Source organism: Agelaius phoeniceus, chromosome 9 (genome assembly GCF_051311805.1).
Source record: "Agelaius phoeniceus isolate bAgePho1 chromosome 9, bAgePho1.hap1, whole genome shotgun sequence".
NCBI lineage: Eukaryota > Metazoa > Chordata > Aves > Passeriformes > Icteridae > Agelaius > Agelaius phoeniceus.
The window spans coordinates 16,765,372-16,789,462 of record NC_135273.1 but is presented as its reverse complement, the minus strand read 5'-3'; the positions used below and the strand labels follow the sequence as shown (position 1 = coordinate 16,789,462).

Here is a 24,091-nt window from a genome sequence, read left to right as displayed (position 1 = left end):
TATTTTCTAATTTGGGGTATTTTAAACTAAGTATCTTTTTCTAATTACAAAAGTAGTACTATGGCTCTGCATAGCTGGGTAAGAATATCCTAAGTTTGAATTTACTTTCAATTATAGAAAGTTTCTGTATTTCCTTTCTGACAATGGGAATTTTCTCTAAGATGCAATCACATGCCTTTATTTAGATCTAAGATTTTTAGTTTCAATTTTGGCTTCTGCTCAACTGGAACTTACCTATCAGTTACTGTTAGCTTCCCAAATTGTTCTTTTTCACTTCCTCCAGAAGGATTTAGAGAAAATTGGTGTGATTTGTTTTGTTACTTGTGAAAGAAATTCTTTCAAATCAAATTCCTGAATAATGTTTTGGTTTCAAGAGCTACCAGTGTTTATTCATATAGTGAAAGTTCTGGAGTGTTACAAACAAGAAGTATAGCAATGTGATTTAAAATATTTTTGAGGAGCATGTTTTCTCAGTCTATTCACTTAGCAGAACAAACATGAGATTTGCCTGGCTCTGTGGAATGCACTGTTGATTTTACTGCAGTGCAGTAGCCCCAGTGCTCTTGCTTTATACAAGCACTTGGGTAAGCTAGAGTTATGGAAGTAAAAGAAACATCATTTATTGATCTGTTCTGATAAGTATCAACAATCCTGTTCAGCCATGTCATTGGCTTTATATTGCTTTTGTGACAAGTGTTCCAAGAAGGACAGACTGGCTTATTGTGCTCTATTCTTGACAGGATGCACAAGTAAATTACAGCAGATCAGTATTTTGCCAGTGAATCTGTGCCTGGAGGGGCCATGAACTAAGAATTCTAGTTGGAATTGTCTGGGATCAGAGCAGTGCAATCCATGGACTGTGCTGCTAAAAAGGGCTGCTTCTTGTGCCCCTCACCATCAGCATTAGAACATAGCCATGGGCATCATGCAGAGACCATGGACATTTCTGACTTATAGCACCATGGCCAAAACCATTCTCACTCCCAGGAGCCAAGGGTTTCCCAAGGTGCTTCAAGATGCGGAAGAGAGGAATTAGTGCAGGAAACTTCAGTTTAACTAATTAAAGTACACATCACACTGCTTTAATTAACTGCAGCAAGGGTGAGCTCTCAGCTGCAGACTTTTGGGGACAAGAGTGGCCTACCCTTAAAATTTGTCTAAGAATAGCCCAGTTTAGGTACAAAACAGCTAAACACATCCTTTGTGCGCAAAGACTTCTTGTCATTTACAATGTGGTGTTTTCAAAACAATCCTTATCTGCCTTACTGAAGTATGTGCTCCTATAGCTATTACCCAACTGGTCACTAAAAATAACACTTTTAGGGTGAAGTTTATTACATAGCTAAAAACGTTAAGCTGGATTTCTGTAAAAATCAGATCTGTGGGCTGCATATTCTGAGTGCCTACTGATGCATTCTCATGCACCAGAATATAACAAAAAGAATTCATGAAAGCATAAGTATACTGAAAAGAATGAAAATTCATTAGTTTTGCCCTGGCATCACTTTTTTTGGAGTGTATCTTTTCTTCAGAAATGCTATTTGAAATTAAAATACGTTAATTAGCATAAAAATACACCAGCATTGCTTCTGCCTTATTCATTTTGCTAAATGTAGTATGATAGGGGGAAAGAAGTCAGCAGGCACAAATGAAGGAATGTTATCTTTTAATCTTTCTATATGAAATCCATTACCCTTGAAAACTCATTTGCAACGTCAAAATAATGTAAATCACTACTGTTGTCTAATACACTAGAGAGTGTTCGGGGCTTAATAGATTCATGAACTTCAAAAATATTGTGTCAAATTCAGGAGGAAAATATGCTTTTTAGTGCTTAATCTTAAACTAGTACTTTAATAAAAAATATTAAGGTAAATCAGCTGAATTTAACATATTCAAGTGTAAGTAACGCCTTGAGGTTTTATTATTGGGAAAGAATTAAGTCAGAGTCCCTAAAAAGCCCATTTAATGTGTCTCAGCTATCCCCCACATGAAAGAAGTGTCTCAAACTTGTTATTCTGAGATTTGCTTCTTTCACATGCCACAGATGTTCATTTTGATCTTGGTGGAGAAGAAACTGTGCCTGGGTTCTCACTTTTAAAAGAAGGGCAGTGCTATTCTGTATTTTTCCTGCTCTGAATTTCTTGACTCAATGGTTCTGCCAGACAGGGCATCTCTCCATGTTACACCCAGCACAGTGAGCTCTGTATCTGGGTTACTCCCCAAAGGCAGATGAATGGCCTTTATTTCTTCTAAATTGGTCATGGCATTTTCCATTCAGCCCTGCCTGATGCTGCATGCAGAACTCTGAGGTGCAGGATGCTGTTCCAGCCCTACAAGAGGCATAGCAGACACAGCATTCACGTTCTGCTGCCACTCCAAGGATGCTGGGTGAGTGGAAAACACTGAGAAGGAAGAATATGGCACTGCTGTCCAATTGATACAGCAAAAAAGGGTGATGTGAGTGCTTCTCTACTGCATCACATATGTGGGAAACCCTTGCTTGGAGAGCTCGAAGGAAACAGCAGAGACCAAAAAGATGGCAAAAGGTGAAGGGCAGAGTAAACCTTTTTGTTAAATGTATGTGTATAAACACATGAGCACATTCCTGCTCTAGGCTGGTTTCTTATGATTTCTTCAGTGTCTCTTCTTCCCCACTGGGGGTTCTGCTGCAGTCCCATTCAGGTGTGAGGCATATACAGCTCTGGGGAGGAAAAATTACCCCATCCTTTTTCTGGAGCTCAAACCTGGGAGGGGGTAAAGAATTCCCCCCTTTCACCAGCCATTGTACACAATTCCCATTTGCCACACACGATGTACAACAATGGAAAAGGTGAATAAACAAATCCTTTCCCTTTGCTTTACAAAAATCTGATTCCCTGTGACATAGAATTCTTCCCCAGTATCTCTAAATGGTTATCATTTAATGACAATAAATTGTCATAAACAATTTAATGTAAAACCATTATAACTATATAGGTCTGCTCCTGAGACAATTCAGTTTTTGGGCTTTTCTGCTATCAATCTATTACAATGACCACAGAGAATAGTTTTTATCCTACAGGGCTAAAAAATTCCTATGATCACATAGACAGATGGGTCTAGTCCTCACACCTTTTGAAATATCCAGGAAACAACCTGAGGCTTAACAGCTACATTGACTTAAACAATAGAAAGGAAATAGTAACAGGATGGTCCAATTTGTGATCATGTGTCCTAAATCTTTCTCTCCTAGCTCCATTATATGGCAGAAAGATAAAGAGTAAAAGAGCGTCACTGTAGGCAAAGTCACAGAGCAATAGAAAACTGTACAGTTAAAAGAATTAAAATAATTTTGAAGCTTTTTGCCAATTCAATAATAAATTGAATGCATTGTGACATCAGCAATCACTTATGCAACTGTTGTACATACATGTAATTCCTCTGTTTCTGGTCTCCATGTACTTTATAGGCAGATAGGCTTCCATTCTAGTTAGTAGTCCACATTTATGTCTCAGATATCACTGTCTTGATCTAACAGATTCCAGAATCAGATTAGATCTTTCATTGTCTGACCATGCTTTTATGAAGCAGATTGGATTGCAATGGAATAGGACTAGAAACATTATACTGGAAATGATACATATGTGTATTACAGCTATTTCTGCCAGGAACCACAAGATATTTTGTTATCACTTACCATTTGATTAGGAGTTGTGCTTAATATGAGATTCTGTCAGTTCTTCTATTGTTGTATTTTAAGAGGCATAAAACTGCTTTATTCCAAAGACACAACAATATTTCCTCCTTTGCTGCTCTGTTTCTCTAGCATAGAAGCTTTCTGTCTTCAATATGTATGTCCATGCAGGATTTCTTTGCAAACCCACATCTATAGAATCCATCCTGTATTTCACCTGCAATAATAACTTATTCTGAAGAATTGTGCTGATCTACTGGCTTTTCTTCATTGGCTATGATTCTCTCATCATCTTTCATAATTTTTTTCTATTTGGTTCAGCTCAACATTAGAAGACTCTTCACAAGAACAGGAGCAAAATGCCATTCCTAAAATCTATCCAGCATGGAAAAATATTCTCTCTAGTATAGTAATATATCTAGATAATTTTTTTCCTTTCCTTCAAATGTAAATGTAACAAGGTGAAACAAATACCAAATCTATTCTTTCTGTTATGGCGGTGTCAAAACACCCAGCAAATACTGTTTTCTTTTCAATTATATGTTTACACAATGCAAGAGTTGCCTTGTCCCTCAGACTTCCTTTTAAATAAAACAAGATATACCAACATACAAACTGATCAGGGAAATACTATTCCCACCACATACTGCAGTAATTGAGACAGAAATAAAAGAACAGAAGCAAAGCAAGGCCTGAATGGGGGACATGAGCATTGCAGTGCACAGCTATGGTCCATAATGTGACAATTACCTTGTTAGTTATTGTACAAAAGTACTTTACCTTTCTGCAATACAGACTGGCCTCATAATCACATCATGATCACTGCCAGCTTATCTCCTGGGAAGAGGAGGATATTTCAGAGGCAGTAAAAGACTTTTCTCCTCAGCAGAAATGCTCAAAATTACTAATTTCAATGCATATATGAAACCCTTTCAGAATATGAATTGGGTCACTTTAAAGCCTAAACAAAACATCATGCAATGGTAGAGTGAGACAGCAGAATTAACAAAAACAAAACACTACTCAGTGGAGAGAAAAATACTTTGATTAATTCTATGTTATATCTAGTTAAATGTTGCATCTTTCCTGTGCTGTGAATTAGCAGAGTTTATAAAAGTCTTGGCACTGAGGTCAGTTTCCACATCTTGATTGCTAAAAATCCTAGAAAGCTCTGCTTCATCCTTCTCAGCTGATGGTGAATAAACAAATACAAAAGATCTTAAATTTATGCTTTGATACCTATTCTTCTAGATGCTTATGCTTCACATTTCATAAAATTTCAACATTGGTATAATTGAAAGGGTGATGTGTTAATTTTGCTATTTGAAAACATGAGAATGAAACACTTGTTTTGCTTTCAGTAAGGTTAACACTTTACATTATTCCTCTTTTTCTTCTTAATTCCCCTTTTTCTTCTCCCTTCTTACATTCTTCTTCTTTTTCTCGTTAAGGTTGACACTTCAAATTATTCCCCTTTTTCTTCTTAATTTCTTCTTAATGAAATGTATTTTCTTAAGTTCTTTTTATAATAGGATGACCTTCATTTTGACTGCTATAGTGGGCACATATTTAATTTATTCTACATAGTAAATGTTCTTACTTGATTTTTCTTTTTCTCAAAATCATTGTAGGGGGTTATTTTTGATGAATTCAAGAAGTGTAGGCTTTCCTGGCAGTGGGGGAGGATTAAGTCAATCAAAATTAAATAACTTAATTCTAAAGGAATGTAATTTGCATAGTAGAGGGTTGCTTTCTCCTCTCATACATTTTAGTTTCTCTGTGCTTTCCTGGGCTTTCTTCCTTTCATATTGTATAACTTTACAGCCTCATATTTTTCTCATTGATTTTAGCTCATTTTTTGTAATTTTATTTCACTCATTTTTATTTCACCTTCTTGCTCTCTTATTCCTCTTTCTCTGTTAGCTCTGTATTTTTCCTTCTTCATTTTTGCCTACTAATCTTACACATTCACCCCATGGGTAGGGGGATGCATTCTGTTCTCTTTCTAAGAAATACACAACACCCATACTGCCAGAATATGTGTAACATCTTTCCATTCAACTTCTATTACCTTGCTTGTAATTCTGAAACCATATTACTCTTTCTTTTCAGGCCCTGGCAAATTTCTTTCACCTGCCCTCACCCTTTGCCTTTCATTCTCCCCCTGCATGCCTGTCAAAGCATTTATCACCTGTCACATCTTGTTCTCAGCTCCATGACAAACCAGTTCTTTAGCCTTTCATTTTCCACTGCAAGCTATACATTGCTTGGAAGGAAAAGTCCCAAAATGCAGTTGCTGGTGTTTACCTTGCAGCACTGCCTGAATGTTAGATAATGTGTATTTCCCACCCAATATTTTGCAATTACCCTTGTAAATATTCTAAATTATAGACTAAAAGGTTTTATTAACTCTCTTTGAAGAAAATTATACTTATGTATTTTTCCTTTTCTACCATCACCAGAGACATTAATGTAGGAGATACAAGGAGGGAGGTGGATTTCAGCCTGTTTAATCCTTCACCAGCCTCCTAGAAACCAGATACATTTCAAAACTGGAAAGGTTTTGGACACAAATTATTTAGAATTAAGTTGCATTCTGTAATGGAAGACTTACTATTTTTATATGTTTTTAAAATGTCTGAACTCCAGCTTTCATCATCACTTGTTTCCTGTATACAAGTGTGGTTTGCTTGCTGAGTGCAAAAAGATTAATTATATACAGAGCTCAAAAGGGCTTTTCACCCCACTTCTTGATAGATAATCTGTAACACTTCAAACCTCTCCAAATCTGGGCAAGTCACACAATGGAAGAATCATTTTTCTTTACACTGTACAACAATGTGGAAGGATGAGGAAAATAAAAAATAATTTCATGCTTTTCTGAAAGAAAATGTGTAACTGTATCAGGGACATACTACCCACTTCTGTCTTTTCACACACTCACCTCCCCTCCTAGATCTGCAAGCTCCTTTATTTAACACAGATATATTTATTTTTGTGGAAGAAGCGACAAGAGAGTAAAAATGTTTTTCTTATTTTTTCTTTTTCTTCCTAAGTAAGAAGTTATATTAATCAAAACATAGAATAAAGTATGATTTACAATACATACTAGTAACATTTTAGGAATATTCCCTAGAGAAAGGACTTCTCAGGCTTTTTAAGAAATATCTAATTTACTGAAAATTTCTTCATGAAATCATCATAGTACACACACAAGCTGCTTCACCAGTGCAGAAGCTTGTGAATACAGGTTCATACCCTGTGGTATCATCCAGAATAGTTGTTAAATCATTTTATCAATCAAAGAGAAAAAGGAAAATTGAAACCTCTTCAAAGACGGCAGTTTTTTGCTATCTTCAATAAGGGGATTCATATCAGAAAACACTATTTCTATCACAATTCACATTTCAACTTATTCCACATTGAGACCCTTTTTATCATCCCAAAATATTGTAGACCCATAGAAACAAATGCAGTGCATTTATATCATGTCAACTTTCATACCTGAGTATCTAATTACATGGGGTCTTACATTCATTTTTATCTTTATGTGTATGATGCAGTATTTCATTTTATTAAGTTATTACAACATGCCTGGCTTCTTTGTGAGAAGGCAGAGAAGATATTTAACCTTCTGATACTATCTGGGAGACTAAGATAGGAAAAACTCTTTTCTAGAAAAAGAATTAAAGAGGAATTGCATTCCTGTTTGTTTCTGTCTGGTTGTGATGCAATGCTCATTAGCAATTGAACGTACAGGAAAATAGTTTGGAAAAAGCTAGGAAAGAGGTTTTATCTCATATGGCCTTCTGTATGTTAGAGGAGAACTGGGTAACTCTGAAAAGGGAAAATGAATCTGAGTAAATGATGGGGCATGGCTGGAGGGAGGTGGTGCTGTCAGGGAGCTTGAGGAGAAGAGAGAATCTGAAAGCTACTGGGGAAGGATGAGGCTTGACTTGAAATTTGTTTAGTAGTGTTACAGGGGACTTAAAGATCTCTTAAAGATCTGGTTTCTTGAAGCAACAGCTCAGATGAAATCCCTACTCTTTTCAACAGAGGCAGTTTCTGAACAAACAAAAATGGAAAAGAATATGTTTTGCAGATAGGAACTGGAAAATCCTCATTTTCCTTTTGTGTTCTCCCCATCTCAACCTTCTCGTCCCTCACACCCAGGGGAATTGTCAGAGAATGTGTGGAGGCTCAATTTCAGAGCTATGAAAAACTGTCTTTTGTTTTTTAATCAATGACTACCATAAAGCAGAAATGGCTAAGGTGATTTTCTCCAACTTCACTACATGAGTCACGCTTGGATTGATACTAAACATCAGCTTAAAAGGAATTATTTTGAAAGTTATAATAGTGTTTCGAAATGAAAGCCTCCCACAACTTTAACTAGAAAATCATGACTGATGTCTTCAGTACAATTAAATTAAACATTTCAGAAATTTCCATCGTATAAGTGATGAATGAAATGAAAAACCACAGCCCACTAAACTGCTAATACCACTATACTAAAACAAAGTATCCTCAGGGAATAGCTATTTCAGTGTGCTGATATTACGTCCCTTCTCTTCCTTCCTTGAATACAAACAGTTTAAACATAATATCTCCAGATAAAGCACTTAAGGAACAACCCCCTCTAGAATACTTCTTCCCTCCTCCCCCTCTTTTTTTTCCTCCCTCTGAAGAGACAGGAAAAACGCTGGAAAGACCAAGTCCACATTCTCCTCTGTGCTTCTCCTTGACAGTAATTTTTCAAGAGCCCTGAGGAACACTTGAACAGTCATAATAGCTGAATCTGAGTACAGACCCAACCTACTTGGGCATTTTTGGCTTTGTCCATAGCTGTATTGGCCTGAAGGCAGATCTGATTTTTTTTTAAATTACAGAAAAATTTTGCTGTGTTCCACTAGATCAGGTATGTGAAAATTATAAATGTTGGCCTCAAGCTTTACTTGTTTGCCCAAGTTTGGCCAGACAAAAAACAAACTATATCAATTAACTGTTTTAGATACACAGGAAAATCCAAGTCTAAAGCAGGTTTAATTAAGAATATTCTTTCAAAAACTTTGGGATAGATAAAGCATCTTGTATAGTGTTTATCTGGCTGTTTTTAAAGATGCACACTGGAGTTTCTTCCCCTACAGTCATAAAATAATTTCTCTCTTCCTAATATGAATAAGTCTTAACACAGGAAAAATCATATCCAGGTTTGGAAGAGAGGCTGTGGGCTGGGGAGAGCACAGCATAAGGGGAAGCTATCAGGGAAGGAAGGCAGAGAAGGTTAGATCAAATTGTGAGTCTACAATTCAAGAACCTTTTAGAAAACTGCTGCTCACAGTCCTTTCCAGCAGACACTTATTATCATTAATAAGGTGATTCCTACCCTGTAACTTATATAAACAGTGATTCTGTGCAATGGCTTGATATTTTAGCAGTATATTTTCTGCTCAGTATGTGGTACAGAATGAGGTTATCATGTCTTATCATCTTTCATGCCAATGAATGTAAGGTTTACTGTAGCTACCACACTTCTCAACAGTATGTCATTTATTTCCTTAGCACTCATTTTAATAACGTATTCACTTACAGCATGCTTAAACACCCAGGCTCGAGTTCTCCCTTCATGTGTAATTCTTCTGCCTGCTCTCATTTTCCTCACAAAATGTCTCATTTAGTAATATTTTGGAATTTAGTATCCATAAATAAACTGGTCAGGTTGAGCTTTCCTATATAAATGGGAAATAGAAAATTTTCAGGAATTTAATATTATTTTATGAATATTTCTTCCCTTTGCAGTCATTCAGAATCCATAAATACAGAGCCCCAGGTGCCCTTTACCTGAAGGAGAAGGTTAAAGGAGAGAAAGATACAGTGATGAGGAGTAACTGCAGCCAAACCCAAACTGCAGTCAGTAAAACTGTATGTTCAGCCTTTCCCAACCTCAGTATTTAGCAGTTCATTTGTCATAATATTTATTCACTTTTGCCAGCAGCCTTTGGAATGAAGAAAGCAATGGCCAAGTGGACAAAATCTCTTTCTAGCTGACAAGTCCTCCACTCTAATGACCTTTGCATCTCCTGGGTCTTGCTCAGACCTGCCAGGCTGTGGTTCCACACGGGTGGCTTTTTCCAGCCTGCACCAGTGACATTTAATCCAACTCCAGGAGTCCATACTCCCCATCTAAGGTGTCACCAGGTCTGCCTTTTAAAGGCAGCTGCAAGTAAGCTTAGAGACCACTGGACAGGAACCTGGGGAAAGGTTTGCCAGGACACTGTGTCCTCCCTGTCTAGATGAACACAGGCCTGCCTACGACAAATCTCCACTACACTCTATCTTCTTATCAGCAACATCCTTCATATTTTTCTTTCTTTTTAAAATCATGTGAAATCTGCAACACTAAATATTTTTAAAATATAGAACACATTTCAACACAAACTGCTACCACCAACTTCACAGGCATGAAAATATAGTGCATCCAATCTACAAAATTAACCTCTTGCTTTTTTCTTGTCAAGAAATTAGTTGCTGGCTCTCTTCCCCTGAGGTTTCTATCTAGAATGACAAAATTTGAGGACAGATTCAGCTCTTGATTTTTCACAAATACCCATTTTTCCAGCTCAATATGTGGTCACAATACCTCACATTGTGTCACAATACCTTGGTAACACCTTTTTGTGTGCCTCAGAATTTAGAATTACACCTTTATGCTAAAACAGAAATACAGCTGATGATAGATAGCAGGATGTGAAGATTATCAAGGATCACAGAACTCTCTTTTATATTCATTTTACAGATGCTACACCACACAAGTGGGATCAGCAGAAAGCAGCCCTCCTTCCCACCTCTCAGTGAGTATATATTTCCGTTGCTTTTTTTTTTTTTGCTCAGCAACAAGTTGGCAACTCTAAGGTTCTTCTGAGATATGGTGGCATCAACTCTGTGTGGGTAAAAAGTAAAATACCTAAGGTTTATTTCTGTGACTACAGTTTCCAATGATAACAGCTTCATTGCCAGGCAGAAAACCTCAAACATTCATTTAAATTTAGGAGCAGAACGTTGGCATCAGTGTGGGCTGAATCACCACAGCTGGGCACCTCTCGTAGCTCACCACAAGCTGCAGGTGCTTGAGAAATTCGACAAGGTCCTCCCTTTATTTCAACAGTAGCAGTGCAGAGGCTTTGTGTTAAATAACAGGCTTTGGAAATGTTAAAATCCTTCTTGTGTTGTTTAATTCATAGACAAATGGTCCACAATGCTATTTTATTTTCTGTTATTTAAAAAAAAAAAAATATTGTGTTCTGTTAATGACCATATTCATTTTGCAAAAATAGCTTTTTCATATGGGACAATACACTCTTGAGACACAACAATCACTATTGTTGCTAAAAGTGCTTGTGATAAGAAGTGGATCTTCAAATGCAGATATTTAGAGTAAAAAGGAAACTGCAGTACATAACAATTCAAAAGTTAAGTCTTTTGAGCCAAAGCTGTACCACTTTTAGCATCAAAACATCTTATTAGACTATTAAAGGAAACCTTTGCATCTTTTCAGCAGCTCTTTTGGGTCATGGGTATAAATATTTCCAAGTAATTTATGACCAGAAAGAAATTCTTTGCTCAGGGATTTAATATTTCAACGATTTGCTAAATGTCCACTTCTACAGAAAATAAACAAAATTTAACAACCCACATGGAGAACTGCTTACAGAAAATTATTCTGGCAAATTGTACTGTATATCTGAAATATTTCATGACAATCACAACATCTTTTCATGGCTTATATTCAAGATGACAGGTGGTAAATTCTGCAATAAGTTTAGATAATAGCATATACCTCTGTTATCTGTACTTATGCCTTCCATTTTTACCTTCTCATATTTACACTGATTGACAATTTCTGAATGAACGCCTGTTACCAGAGTAAATCTTCTAGGGCACTATTCTTTACTTTAATTTAAAAATTCCTGTATTTTCTCACATGGGAACAGTCCTCTAGTGAACAGATGCTCCTGGCACAGACTTGGAATTTTTACAGTTACCTTTTGTGCCCCTCTCTAGAGATCTGCAAACCATATGTTGAAATACATTGTCCCCAGTCTCCAACACATCTCCTGAAAAGCAAACAGTTTATAAATAAGGTACTTAAAGCTCCTTATTGGTGGCCCAATTTCACTTGCAGCAGCAATAGGCCATATTTCTGGTTACAGATACTTGTATGGTTGACAAGAAATAATGATTCAAATGCCACCAAGGACATCAGTATTATTCAGTGGCAGTGAAGGGGCACAGCTCCATGCCAGGTTATTGGGAAGAGACATCATGATGTGTTTGCCTGGATCTCCAATTACAATCTCTTCCTAAAAGACTGGAGAGTTTTCAACCAAAAAATCAAAAGTAAAAATTCGTACAGAAGTCTGCCTCAAAAATAGTGTTCTTGCAGGCAAGCCTTTGCTGCCAGGTCTGATTTTACCCAGCTTGGTGAATGTCTGAGATACAACAAGCTCTGCCCATTCTCCCTTGGTCTCTGACCCATTTTTCCACCACTATTAATATGTGGAAAGCCTCTGCTTGCCCTCAATCTGCCACACCCTTCAGGACAAATAATTTCCAGTGTGAGAAAATTGTTACCTTTCACATGGGTCTGCCTGCACTTCCCACAATCTCCTTAAGAAAAATAAGAACTGTACACAAAAAAGGATTTTTGTCAGATTACAGACTTTCCTTGTGGCTATACTTTAAACTTCTACAAACTAAAAAAACTGGGTTTAGTGTTTAACTGTACCAAAATCCCACCCTTTTCCTTGATATATCTCAGGAAAAAACTCTGCTGCCAATTTTCTCTTCACAACACAATGTACCTCTAAGAATAGACTTCACCCCAGTTTTCCTTAACTTAAAAAAGTTATTTTTGTAATATCCCTCTTGGCTTTGTGTTTTGGTTTGGTTTTTAAACAATTATGACAATTAGCAGTGAAATAGCTATCAGTGATGAAATAAACCCCCTTCAGTGGTGTCTTGTGCTACCTCCCATTTGCTAGCGAAGGCCACGATAGACAGAAAGAATATGCTCAGTTCTGGTTTGATTTCCATGCACATCTCTCTTCTGCACTACTAGAGAATTCATTCTTGTCTGTGCACTACCCAAAAGCCATGTTTATTGTTAGAAGTGAGTCACCACCAGATTTGCATACATGCTAATATGTACAGAACCACACAGATGTAGCAGATAATCTAGATTTCTATACAAAGCCTTGAATAAACAGCAAGGTACAAAAAGAAAAATCAGTGACGCTCACTCTCTAATTTTGCTCTATTCAAACAGAATAAAAACAAATTTTCACTATGACATATTTAATCCTGGGATGTTTGAAAATGAAAATTTGCAGTAGGAGATTGTTTAAAAAAATTCAGCTGGTTTTTGCCTCTTTTCAGTATATATAGGAATATATATATATATATATATATATATATATATATATATACTATTCAATCTTTCAGAAATAGTTAGCTATCCAGTACAACAAGAAAAACTAAAACTTGTAAGCTTTCCAGGTGAAAGGAGTTATCCTCACCTTACAGACAGCAGTGACCATTAGAACAGAACTGCAGTGAGCACTGTTTCATGGTACTTGTGCTTTGGGCATGCAGAAAGCAGAACCTGTGATTTTGCTCCCCAGTCTTTCTTCTGACAGTAGACTCAACTATTTCTCAACCTCTTTATTTTCATACAAGACCTACAGTGACCAGCTTTCTTCAGACTTTCTGGTCCACAGAGGAAGGACCAGATCTGTGTGTTATATATTGAGAGGGGAAAAAAAAGAGGTGTTTGTAAGGTGACAGACAGTGCCATATGTACTCATCAACTGCAGATGAAGCAAGTTTCAAAATTTGCCACAAATATTTCCAGTTAAATATTTCAAACTCAACAACAATATCAAATATAATACTGTGTTTCACTAAAAGGAATAAGATACGTTATATAATTTTCAGGGAGTTTTAGAAATAATTTCCAGAGAAAATTAATTCAGGAAAGTGAAAATATTCCCTGATTAATTTCTGTTCTTCTAGACTCTTATGTGGCATGCTGCTACTGATTTAGTAATCTTGTTTCAGTGTACAAAACTACAAAAGCTTTGATGTTTCATTCTATGATACTTATCCAGTTCAAGAAAAACACTAGGAAAATATATTTTGATACCAGTGTAATCAGGTTACACTACACATCATGCCAGTATGATATGCATTTGCATTTTCTAAATTATATTTGGATATATTTTGAAAGCTCCCTTCAAAAACAAAGAGGAGTGTTTCTAGAATTGCATTTTTGCTGTGAATCTTGAAGCAAATCCAACCTTACTTACAGAAACTATTTTTGTTACCTCGATAGGAAAGAAATCACTTTTTACATGTCGCCAGAGTGCCCTGCTTGGCAAAAATGTGAATTAATGTTCCCTTACCTCTGACTTATCAGGCTCCTTTGAAATGTCTGGATGAACCCCCAAGAATTAGAGACCCCAAAATCACTTCTGAAAACTCATCCAGTCTTAAACCCTGGTAGGAGCAAACAGAAGATAGTTTCAAATGTGGGGGGGAAATGCAACATCCAGTTTCAAGAAAAGGCATTCAGGTAAATGTGGTTTAAGCTCAAATCTCCTGCTACTCACTGAACTATAAGTCCCCATTCATGCACCTTGAAAAATCACCAGTTGCAGTCCCCTCTGCACTGCCACCTCTGGGTTACCTTGCTTTTCCACACTTTGGGACTCCCTTGCAGTAACACTGCTTAAATGCATCCAGTACAGAACAGCAAGAGAATAACCAATCTATAGATTTTCCTTCTAGAGCATCTTTCAGCTTCTCAAACTTTGTCAGCTTCTACTGTGCAGACAGAAGTCACACCCAGCAAACCTCAGATCTTATGCCTTTTTCCTCTGCAAAAGGACAAAACTTCCACTGGTTTTGATGTTAAAATTTTTTTTCTGTGTCAAGTTTTCACAAAATAGTCCATCTGCTTTATAAAATATCTTTTATTTGTTAATTCTCACCTGCTTATTGTGCATCTGGCAGTGTGCTCATGAAGCTTGATTTCTCTGCAAAGATATAATAAAACAATATCTGTGGCTAAAATCTGGCTACTCTCTAAGTACTGCATCTCTTTCCTGTGCCTGTGACACAGGAAATAATACCCAAGGATGTCACAGAAAGGCACCTGAAGAAATGGGATCATGGTAATGCAACAAACACGCCCAGATAATTTATTTATTTGGATTGGGTTCTCAGCAACAGATAAACATTGCACTGCCTTATACTGCTTAATGCATCCAACTTCCAATTGAACTTCTTCATCTCTGAATTTTGGACCAAAAATTTATATTGTATATTTTTTACACATAAAGAATGAAATGGAGATTGCATAAGTGTTCAGCAATAAATTCTCTGCAAAAAAGAAACTACATCAGCTTAAGGAACATTCTTTAAACAGACTGCATTAGAAAAACTACATGGAAAGGAGTAAAACCAAATCTGTTCTTTTTCACTTTAGTTTAGTTTATCAATTCTGTGTTTTTCATAAGCTACACAAGTTATTTATAGGCTCAAAAAGAGTACTGTTGTTTAACAGGCTAAACAATGAAAAAAATGGCTCTTGTGAGGATGGCTGTTGTTAGCAATTAGCTCCCCTACTGATCTCAAAACTTTCTTCAGCAATATAGACTTTAACTGCAATAATTCCATCACATACTTTTCCTATAGTTCCTTTTAGGTTTTTCCTCATTTCTCAGTTATTTCTGTGTGAATATAAATATATTAAACAAAATCTCATGAGTGGCACTACTGGTGGCTGTCTATGCTTTTTCTAGATCCAAAATATATTACAGAGAGGAATTTTTCTTAGCTATTTCTGCATACATATTCTACATGGATTTTGTGAATGATCTGAGCCAGGCTGGCAGAACAGGCTGCTGCCTTTTCCATCCATGGAACTGAGGCAGAAAAAGTCTTCATACAAATAGGAAGCTACACAGAACTACTTGCTATCATTAGGTTTAGCAAATTGCTAACAGTTTTCAGGTCATATTATCAGCTTGGGATGTAGGTACAATTTAGACATCTGGATTCTATTGCAAGTGCCTAAATCTTTATTTTAATTTTGTTCCAAATTCTTCCTCTGAGGAAATTTGAGATCTGCACAATTCCTAGACATAGGATGAGGACTCAAGAAGCCAGTGAACTTTTGGGATTGACACATTCTAAGGAGAAGCATGAGTACTCATACTTGGAGTGTAGCAACACAGGCAGGGAGAGAGAGCTGATCCTTGTATATAAAAATCACAGAATCTACAAAAAGGCCCACTTATTTGCATAGAAATTCTAAATCCTCATCAATTTAATGGAAGTCTGGTATACTCGTGAATTGTTGGCCAAGATACAGACTGGAAAAGTTCCCAAAAAAGTGTTTCATTACTTGTGTGGGTGTGGGGAAAGTGCTATAATTCTTCAACTGTATCTGAGTAGTTATGTTTCTTTATCACTTTCTTAGCCAAAGAACTATTTTTAAATTGAATTAAAAATTGCTACTTATGCAGTTATCTTGTGGATACTCTACAAAACAGCATTTCTGTAGCTATCTTGGGTCAAAACAGCATGATGAATCAGCATGAAAACACCACCAGTTCAAACACAATTAATTCCCTTTATTTTTCATTCCCCACTAAGATGTGGTTTGTATCCATCCCTCATAATTCACTCATAATGTTTCCTCACTCTTAAATGTAAAGAATGTAAAGGAATTGTGATGTGATATAATCTATTTAATTCAGACCCAGAGAAGAGGAGCCTTAAGAGCAAAAGAAAAAATATCCCAACACACTAATAGGAAATTCTTAAAGATGAATTCAATTTTGTTCAATTATCCTGCAAAAGCCTCTGTAGCTCCTACTGCAGAGCTAATACCCATATCACAGAGAGAGAGAATAGCAAAGGTAATCATTGGCTGAGTAGCAAGTTGTCTTCCCTGTTTAATCCTTTAAAAATTTGAAAAGGCAGAAATACTCTTGTCTCTCCATCATACCTGTTTTAGTTCTGACAGACCTGCATGTAAGCAGATAGCCTTCTTCCAAGTGAGGGCTTAAATAAGATAGAGATACCTAAAATATATGTTCATCTCATGTCCCCCTGACAAAGATCTGTGAAGGTTTTTATCTTGTGGAACAAAAGGGAAGATATGATCTGAAGAAACGCACAATAGTCCAAATCTCCACAAATTTAGATCTTTGTGGTAATCAAACAACCTTTCCAACCTAGCTGTTTCCTTGTGCACCCTCTGCATAGTTAGATATCCCCATAACAGCACTAACATCTACTTTGCACCCTTAGAGTTTGTACAACTTAGAACAGAAGCAACTTAAAATGTACAAGAAGTGCTTGGTGTGTCTAACTAGGAAAAAAATACAAGGTTTTCCAACAGAATGAAACCAGCCCAATTGTATATCCTATGCTAATATTCTTCTTTCAGGATCTGATATATTCAGCTAAAAACCACATCCACCAGTAAAGGCTGTGCAGCAAAATCTCTCTGTGAGCAATAGGCTGCCAGCTGCTGGCATTTCAGGGCTCTCAGTGGCATAAGCTGAGTAGCACATATTTCTGCAAGGGAAACAAATCAAAAAGCCTTTTCAATTTACTCATTTTATCCTTCTTGGTAGCTCCTCAATGCCTCTGCTTTACTAACTAAATTGTTTGTTTAATAAAAGGTATTATTTCTCTTTACAAACCCTGCCTAACAGTTTGCAACAAATATGGTTCTTTAAGATTAATTCAATAGCAATATTCTTTCAACTATATACATGATTCTCATATCTGCTTTGGGAAGAAGCTAGAGATTCAACAAATTTTAAAATAGTCAATTTATTTTTCCCTCTGCACTGCTTACAACAGCCTCATCTTTTACTTAGGAGAGATGTTACTGGATCACAACAAAAGTTTCCTATAGTGCCCTAAAGAGACAGGTGATAGCACAATTCTTAATTACATTTCAAAAATGTTTCCCTGTCCTGTCTTAGCCCTACTTCCTAAAGAAATGTCTCCCATGTACCCTCAGGATTTTCAAGTTTTAATTACCTCTAAATGCCTCTGAGGATAGTGGCCAACTTGAAAGACAGTGAATTTCATTCACGTTCTCTGCTTCTGTAATTTCTGATTGAAATTTCCTGGTCCTGTATTTGCATAGGTTGCCCTGAGATAGTAAGACTAGTAAGGGAGGTATCATTGCTAATCTTCTCCTCCTACATAACAAAACATGGAAGTGATTTCACCAAAGCCTTGGAAAAATGGACCTTGTGGAAATGGTCTCTCATGCACTGTATACATTGTGATGTGCAGCTCCTGTAGCACAAACAAAACTTAAACTGGCCCTATGTGCTCTCAGAGAGAAATTTTCCTCAGTGATCATTCAAGGATTTCCTAACTACATACATGTAAGAACAGCTGCCAATGTGACAGCACCATTACCATCAAAGCTATACTGGCAACATTTCATCATTCACATTTGATTTTCATGCTGCCTCCCTGCTTTGCATATTTTGTAGATATGCACTATTCAAAGATTTCTTAATATCCAAAACTAATATTTGGTGGGCTTAGCAGTATTACAGCGGTGTAAGATTAATTACTTTTAAATAGGATTACAAATCATGGAGATTTTTTAATTCTTTATTGCCAACTAGTAGAGACATTTTGTTAATGAATTGCTGGCTTGTCTCCTTTTATTTATGATACCCACTATCTCAACTATATAATGGATTTGGGTGGCAGAGGTTAAGCCTCATAAGTCACAGAATTTTAATTTCAAGTAGGTAGTAGACAACAGTATACTGAATTATGAAGAGATGGTGTTCAATAAACATTCAGTGAAAGAAGTGAGAACACAAAGACTAGAGAATCATTCTAGTTTAAATCAGCACTAGCTGGTGAAAATCAGCCATTTACAAGAGGTTATGTTCTTTCTCAAAACAGAGATACATCTCTTGTTAGTATTTTAGGGGGAGAGGGGAGTGGAGGGAGAACTGAGAACAATAAGAGATGCAGCCATCAGTGTCACCAGTTCAGTCAAAGCCCCTGTTCAGCACACAGCAGGGACCTCATATGTTAAACTAAGAAATAGAAAAGAGCAAGAGCCCAGTGCTACAGTGTGAATCATCACACATCCTTAAGAAAGCTTAATTATGTCAACCTGTTTTCAAAAGGTTGGTAGAGATGGAGAGCTCAGAGATGGACATAAGAACAATCAAAGAATAGGAATACTTAATGGGGAGAGAGTGTAAAAATGAAATCACCTATCTTACAAATAGAATAGAAAAGCAGAGAATAACATTGGGAAGGCAGATAAGCCTATTCATATGCTCTCGCAATACAGGAATTAAGTTTAAAAATCAACTTAGATAAATTAAAATTAAGCAAATGTCAATGTAACAGCAATTAAGAAAATCAAACCAACACCATGAAAACAGATCGTTTCATACTGTCAGAATCTGTATGTGGATTTCATTGTCACAAGATGCTTTGCAGCATTCAGCTAACTGCTGGCCAATATTGAAATCACAAAATAAAAAGTACTAGAGCAGAGGATGCTTGTACAGAAATTAAAGTTCTGAAATTAACACAAACTGTGATGCTTCCTGATAGGAAACAACCTCCATTTACTGTAGGAATTGCTTTTGAAAGATTGCTGCATTGCAGAAACCTAATGTAGAGCTTTTCTTAAAACTTTCTGAAGTAAGCAGTCAAGGCTGCTGTTGGATATCAGAGTTGGTAAACTACTTCTAAAATCTAGTTACGAGGTTTTTCAATTTCAGCCAGTTGTGTGAACTTTTAATGAAAAATTACCTTCTAGCTGTTAAAATTTTTGGCATAGAATTTAGGCTGTGGAAAAGGGAAGCTACAGGCTGCAACTTACTTTAGAATAGAACCTAAGTGGAAAAAAGGAATCTGTCAGCCTTCCCCTCTAGAGGACTGACACAGGCAAATGTGGGCTCCATGGTATGGTTTTTACATCAGAACTGAACACCTAAGATATTCTTCTGCAGTGTATGCACACCTCCTTGTTACCCCAGTCACTATCTTTTGGAAGAAGCTAAATGCCAATGAGCATAATTGGTTTTTAAGATAGCAGGTGCAAATTTTTAAAAAGCAAACGTTTGAAAGTAAATTTTCCTTCAAACAAAACATTGTTTGTCAGAAATTAAATTGACCTATTCTGGGATTGTCCGAGAATAAAGATAAAACCTTAGCAAGCTATAATTACTGCGCCTTCTCTGGTCTGGTAAAACTCCGCTGAACCCAGTGAGGTTGCACTGTCACTTTGAAAGAATCAGCTCAAATCTACCTGTGGTATAAAGCAGTTTAAAGACATATGTTCCAAATATTAAAGCAGCTGGAAATGCCCTATTTACTCGCACAGAGCCGTGGTAAACGGTGACAGTTTAGGTCCGGCTTTGCTTTGACACCCTGGCTCCCGAGTGGCAGCAAGGGATACCCAGAGGGACAAGCAGGCACCCGGGCTGGCGCACGGGCGGCAGCTCACCCTGCTCCGGCGGGCTCCTTCCACAGAGGGGCTGCGGGCCGGCCCTCGCCTCGCTCCCTGCTCTGAGCACGGCTCATGTCCAGGGACCCGGAGGAGGCAGGAGAGCGCAGGTGGGACCGCTCAGTGCCGGGCCCCCGCGCCGGGGTGCGGGCAGCGGCGGGAGGCCGGGGCAGGGCTCGGGGCGCCGGGCTCTCTCACCTGTCGATACTTATCACACAGAGGGTCATGATGGAGGCCGTGCAGCACATGACATCCATGGCGATGAAGACGTTGCAGAAGAGGCGCCCGAAGATCCACTCCCCGCCGATAAGGTCGGTGACGCTGACGAAGGGCATGACGGCCAGGGCCACCGAGAGATCGGCCAGGGCCAGCGAGACGATGAGATAGTTGGAGGGCTGCCGCAGCTTCTTCACGAAGCAAACGGAGATCACCACCAGGCAGTTGCCGGCGATGGTCAGCAGGGTGATGAGGCAGAGCACGGCCCCGATGAGAACTTTCTCCGCGCTGCCGTAGCTGAGGATCTGCTCCCCGCACTGGGTGTCGTTGGCGGGGAGGGGGCTCGCCGTGGGCAGCGCCGACGGGGGGGGCGACGGGCCGAGCTTGGCCAGGCTGCGCGGGGGCCAGGAGCCGGCGATCATCCTGCCGCCGCCCAGCGCCCGCGGCTCCTCCAGCGCCAGGGGCCGCAGGTTACCGGAGAGGTGGCTGCCGTTGAGGGCGAGCACCATGCTGCCGTGAGCAGCCCATGAAGCCTCGCCGCCCGCTCTCCGGCTGTCCCCGGCGCCGGGATGCTCGGGCTCCTCCTCGGGCGCCCGGCGCCGCCCGCCCCCTCGCAGCCGGCCGGGCGGCCCGTGGGGGCCCAGCCCGCAACTTCCCCCGGGGCAGCTGCGCTCGCCCGCCGCGCATCCCGGGCGGGCACGGCGCTATCGCCCCCAGCCCGCGGGCACAGGGGCGGGCGGGGGCTGCGGCCGCTCCCTCCCACCCGCGCCCATCGCCCGCTCCCACCCGCGGCTGCTTTCCGAAGGCGACGGGATGGGAACCGCTCCGCCTCCCTCTCCCTCCTGCCCTCTGAGCTGCCGGTGGGGGTGCGCCCCTTCCCCGCAGTCCGGGAGCCGGTTCCTCCTGTGGCTTCTCCTTCGCGGCCGCCCCGGGCGAGGGGCGCTCTGGGATCCCCTGTACCTGTGTACATGTGTATCTATGTACATGTGTATATGTGTTATATGCGCACAGGTCTCACCCGGGAAGAGGCGGCCGCAGGCGGAGGTGGCCTGACCGGAGCGGGGCTGGCGCCTCTCGGTTTGCCGGCTCCAGCACAGCCCTGTGGCACGTCCCGTGTATGTAAGCACTTCTCTCTGCATCCAAGCTTGCGAGTTCTTCTTCATAATAAGTTGGTGTGAGTACCATCACCTATAGTTTCTCTTCTGTTAATATTTTGATACCCTGATTTTGAATTTACTCAGTGCTCCATGTGTAATTCCTTCTGTAAAGCTAAAACCAACAAACTCCTATTGCTTGAATTACCTGCTTTTCTTGTAGGTTCCCTGGACTCTTAGATACAAGCCAATTTCTGGGACTCACTAGCTTTCTCAAGTCCTAAAGTCCTCCTATTCTTGCCTCAGAGTGGGGTGAAAATTAACTGTTTGTATTGTGAGTTACACATGGGATGCCAGCAGAAGATCACACCCATTGATACAGTAACATGCCAGACAGTAAGGACTAAAGCCAAGAAACACCTGCTCCTGAGTGTCCCTCAGGACATTGTCAACATAAGACAGAAGCCAGGTGAACTAGAGAAGGAGAGGAAATTAAAACTATTGGTCCCAGAGGTATTAGTAACCGTGAGGTTTAAGTGAGGGGAGCTCTTGCAACAACACAGAAAGTTTTGTTGAAGTATGCACACGACAGGGAAGAACTGTTTGTGTGGCTCAGTAGTAAGGAAGGCTGCAGGATGGTTCCACATTATACAATTTTAAAATCTGCTTTGAAGACAAACCTAATGAGTATCCAGTTATTGGGAAAAAAAAACCCAACAAAACCCTCAGCTGACAGTCCTACAGAATAGTGAAACACAAATCCATAGCAACTGAGGCTTCTATACTTGACTCACAAGAACACAAACTGAGCACAGGCAGAGCCTCCTGTGGTCCAAAATGCAGGGTTTGGTTGTTCAATTGCTGCCCTTCCCTACCACCCCCACATCTTGATTTGACTAAGATAATAAAATAAGCAATGATAAGGATGAAATCTTGTTGGGCAGCTCCTTGACCATTACCAAGTTGAAAGCATTTTCCTGTTCAGTCAAGTGTTTTCCCACACTATGTTAGTTGCTTTATTGTGTCAAATCACAACAAAAGCAATGAAAACACAAAATAAAAATCCCTGTTTAACCACCCAACATGTGTTCATGAACCTTGAGCTTCAGGCGAGTTACCCTGCCAGGTGATAAATGAAGTATTTTGTCCTCTTCAGTTAAGCAAATATTAGGAAGAAAAAGGTCTTTAGAAATTTCAAGGATATATCTAAATTAAAACATTAAGGCAAAACTTGGAGAGAGAATGTTTCCTTATTGGTTGGACATATTTTTCAAAAATAGTGTCTGAAGCACAGCTAGGGAGTTAGGAACTTAGTAAATTTTGTTCAAAATAGATTCTTATCGCAAAAGCTGATAAAATTGTACAGTTTAATACTCCCATTAAAAGCAATTTTTCAGTTGCTTAAAATGTCACTAAGGCAGAGCAAATTATAATCTGGTGCTTCCTGCAAATGCGTTAACACAGTTCATTAAATCAGTCATTCTTCTTGACAGCTTTTCAATACACTTCTGGGATGTGACTCTCTAAATGTTCTCAGTGGATGATACACAGGATCATTTGGTAGGGTAGGGATCACTCCTACCCATTCCAACCCAAAAGTAGGACTGAACCTTGTCTTTTGTTCTGTGTCTTAAATTCCCTTACAGTTCATTCCAAGTTAATCACCTGATTTCTTTCCTTCTCAAAGGCCATGGCACCACTCTTTGAATTTGCTGTTGTAATCTTACCTTTGAAGAAACAAAGCAATTTAAAACAATTTATGTACCATTTTAGAAAGGGATTTATGTACTATTGCAGAGATGTGAAAAACCCTGGCAAGACAAAGCAGCTGACACCTCTCTAAAATATGCTCCTTGAAAGCTTTTTACTGGGACACACCTAAAATAACTTCCAGTTTCCCAGGCTGGGCTGAATCTGGTGAGGTGTTTTTCATGAGGGCCAGTGCCTGGAAAAGCATAGAGAATCAATCATTCCATGAGATGACATCTATTCTAGGTACTTAAAATAACAACAAAGGAAAGTAGGACTCTATCTTTCCAAGGGTACATCCCATTTTTGTCTTCAGTGATCCTATCTAAAAATTCTAACACATTGTTCCAGACAGAATACAGAAGTGAAACGAATGTCCAATTAGATGTCAAGAATAACAAGCTGACATTTATTCTCTACCCAAGAAATTACTTTTTCACCTTCCATCAGGCTTCAAAAATATAATCCAATCATTTTTTTGGCTGGGCTTAGTAAAATCCTGTCCTTTGAGTAATTTAGGCTCTCTATGCCTCTTCACATTTACATATACCTCCAATTCTGTGCTAAATCATTTGTCCCCCATTCTTTCTGCACAAAATACCATCTTTGGTATTTTATTATTGTTATATAGAAACATTTCAGATTATAAAAAGAAAAAAAAAGGAAAAACAAAAGACAACTTCTTACTTTGATTTTTTTCCCTCTGCCAAAGTAGTTAACTCCTCTGTTTAATTTTTCCCCTCCTCCAGAAACATAAGTGCTGATCACATAACA

General features: G+C 38.8%; 1 protein-coding gene across 6 annotated transcripts in view; it reads right to left on the bottom strand.

Annotated features, from left to right (window-relative positions):
* HTR7 (5-hydroxytryptamine receptor 7) overlaps positions 1–21,407 on the bottom strand; it is a 29,624-nt gene extending 8,217 nt beyond the window's left edge. For 3 of the 6 annotated variants that reach the window (XM_054637457.2, XM_077183076.1, XM_077183077.1), the window contains exon 1: positions 20,457–21,404. In XM_054637457.2, coding sequence (XP_054493432.1) covers positions 20,457–20,983 — 527 coding nt within the window. In that variant the 5' untranslated portion in view covers positions 20,984–21,404. Of the gene's footprint in view, positions 1–20,456 lie in introns of all 6 variants that reach the window. The other 3 variants (XM_077183074.1, XM_077183075.1, XM_077183078.1) reach the window with 3 other exon arrangements.
* Positions 21,408–24,091: the final 2,684 nt, after the last annotated feature.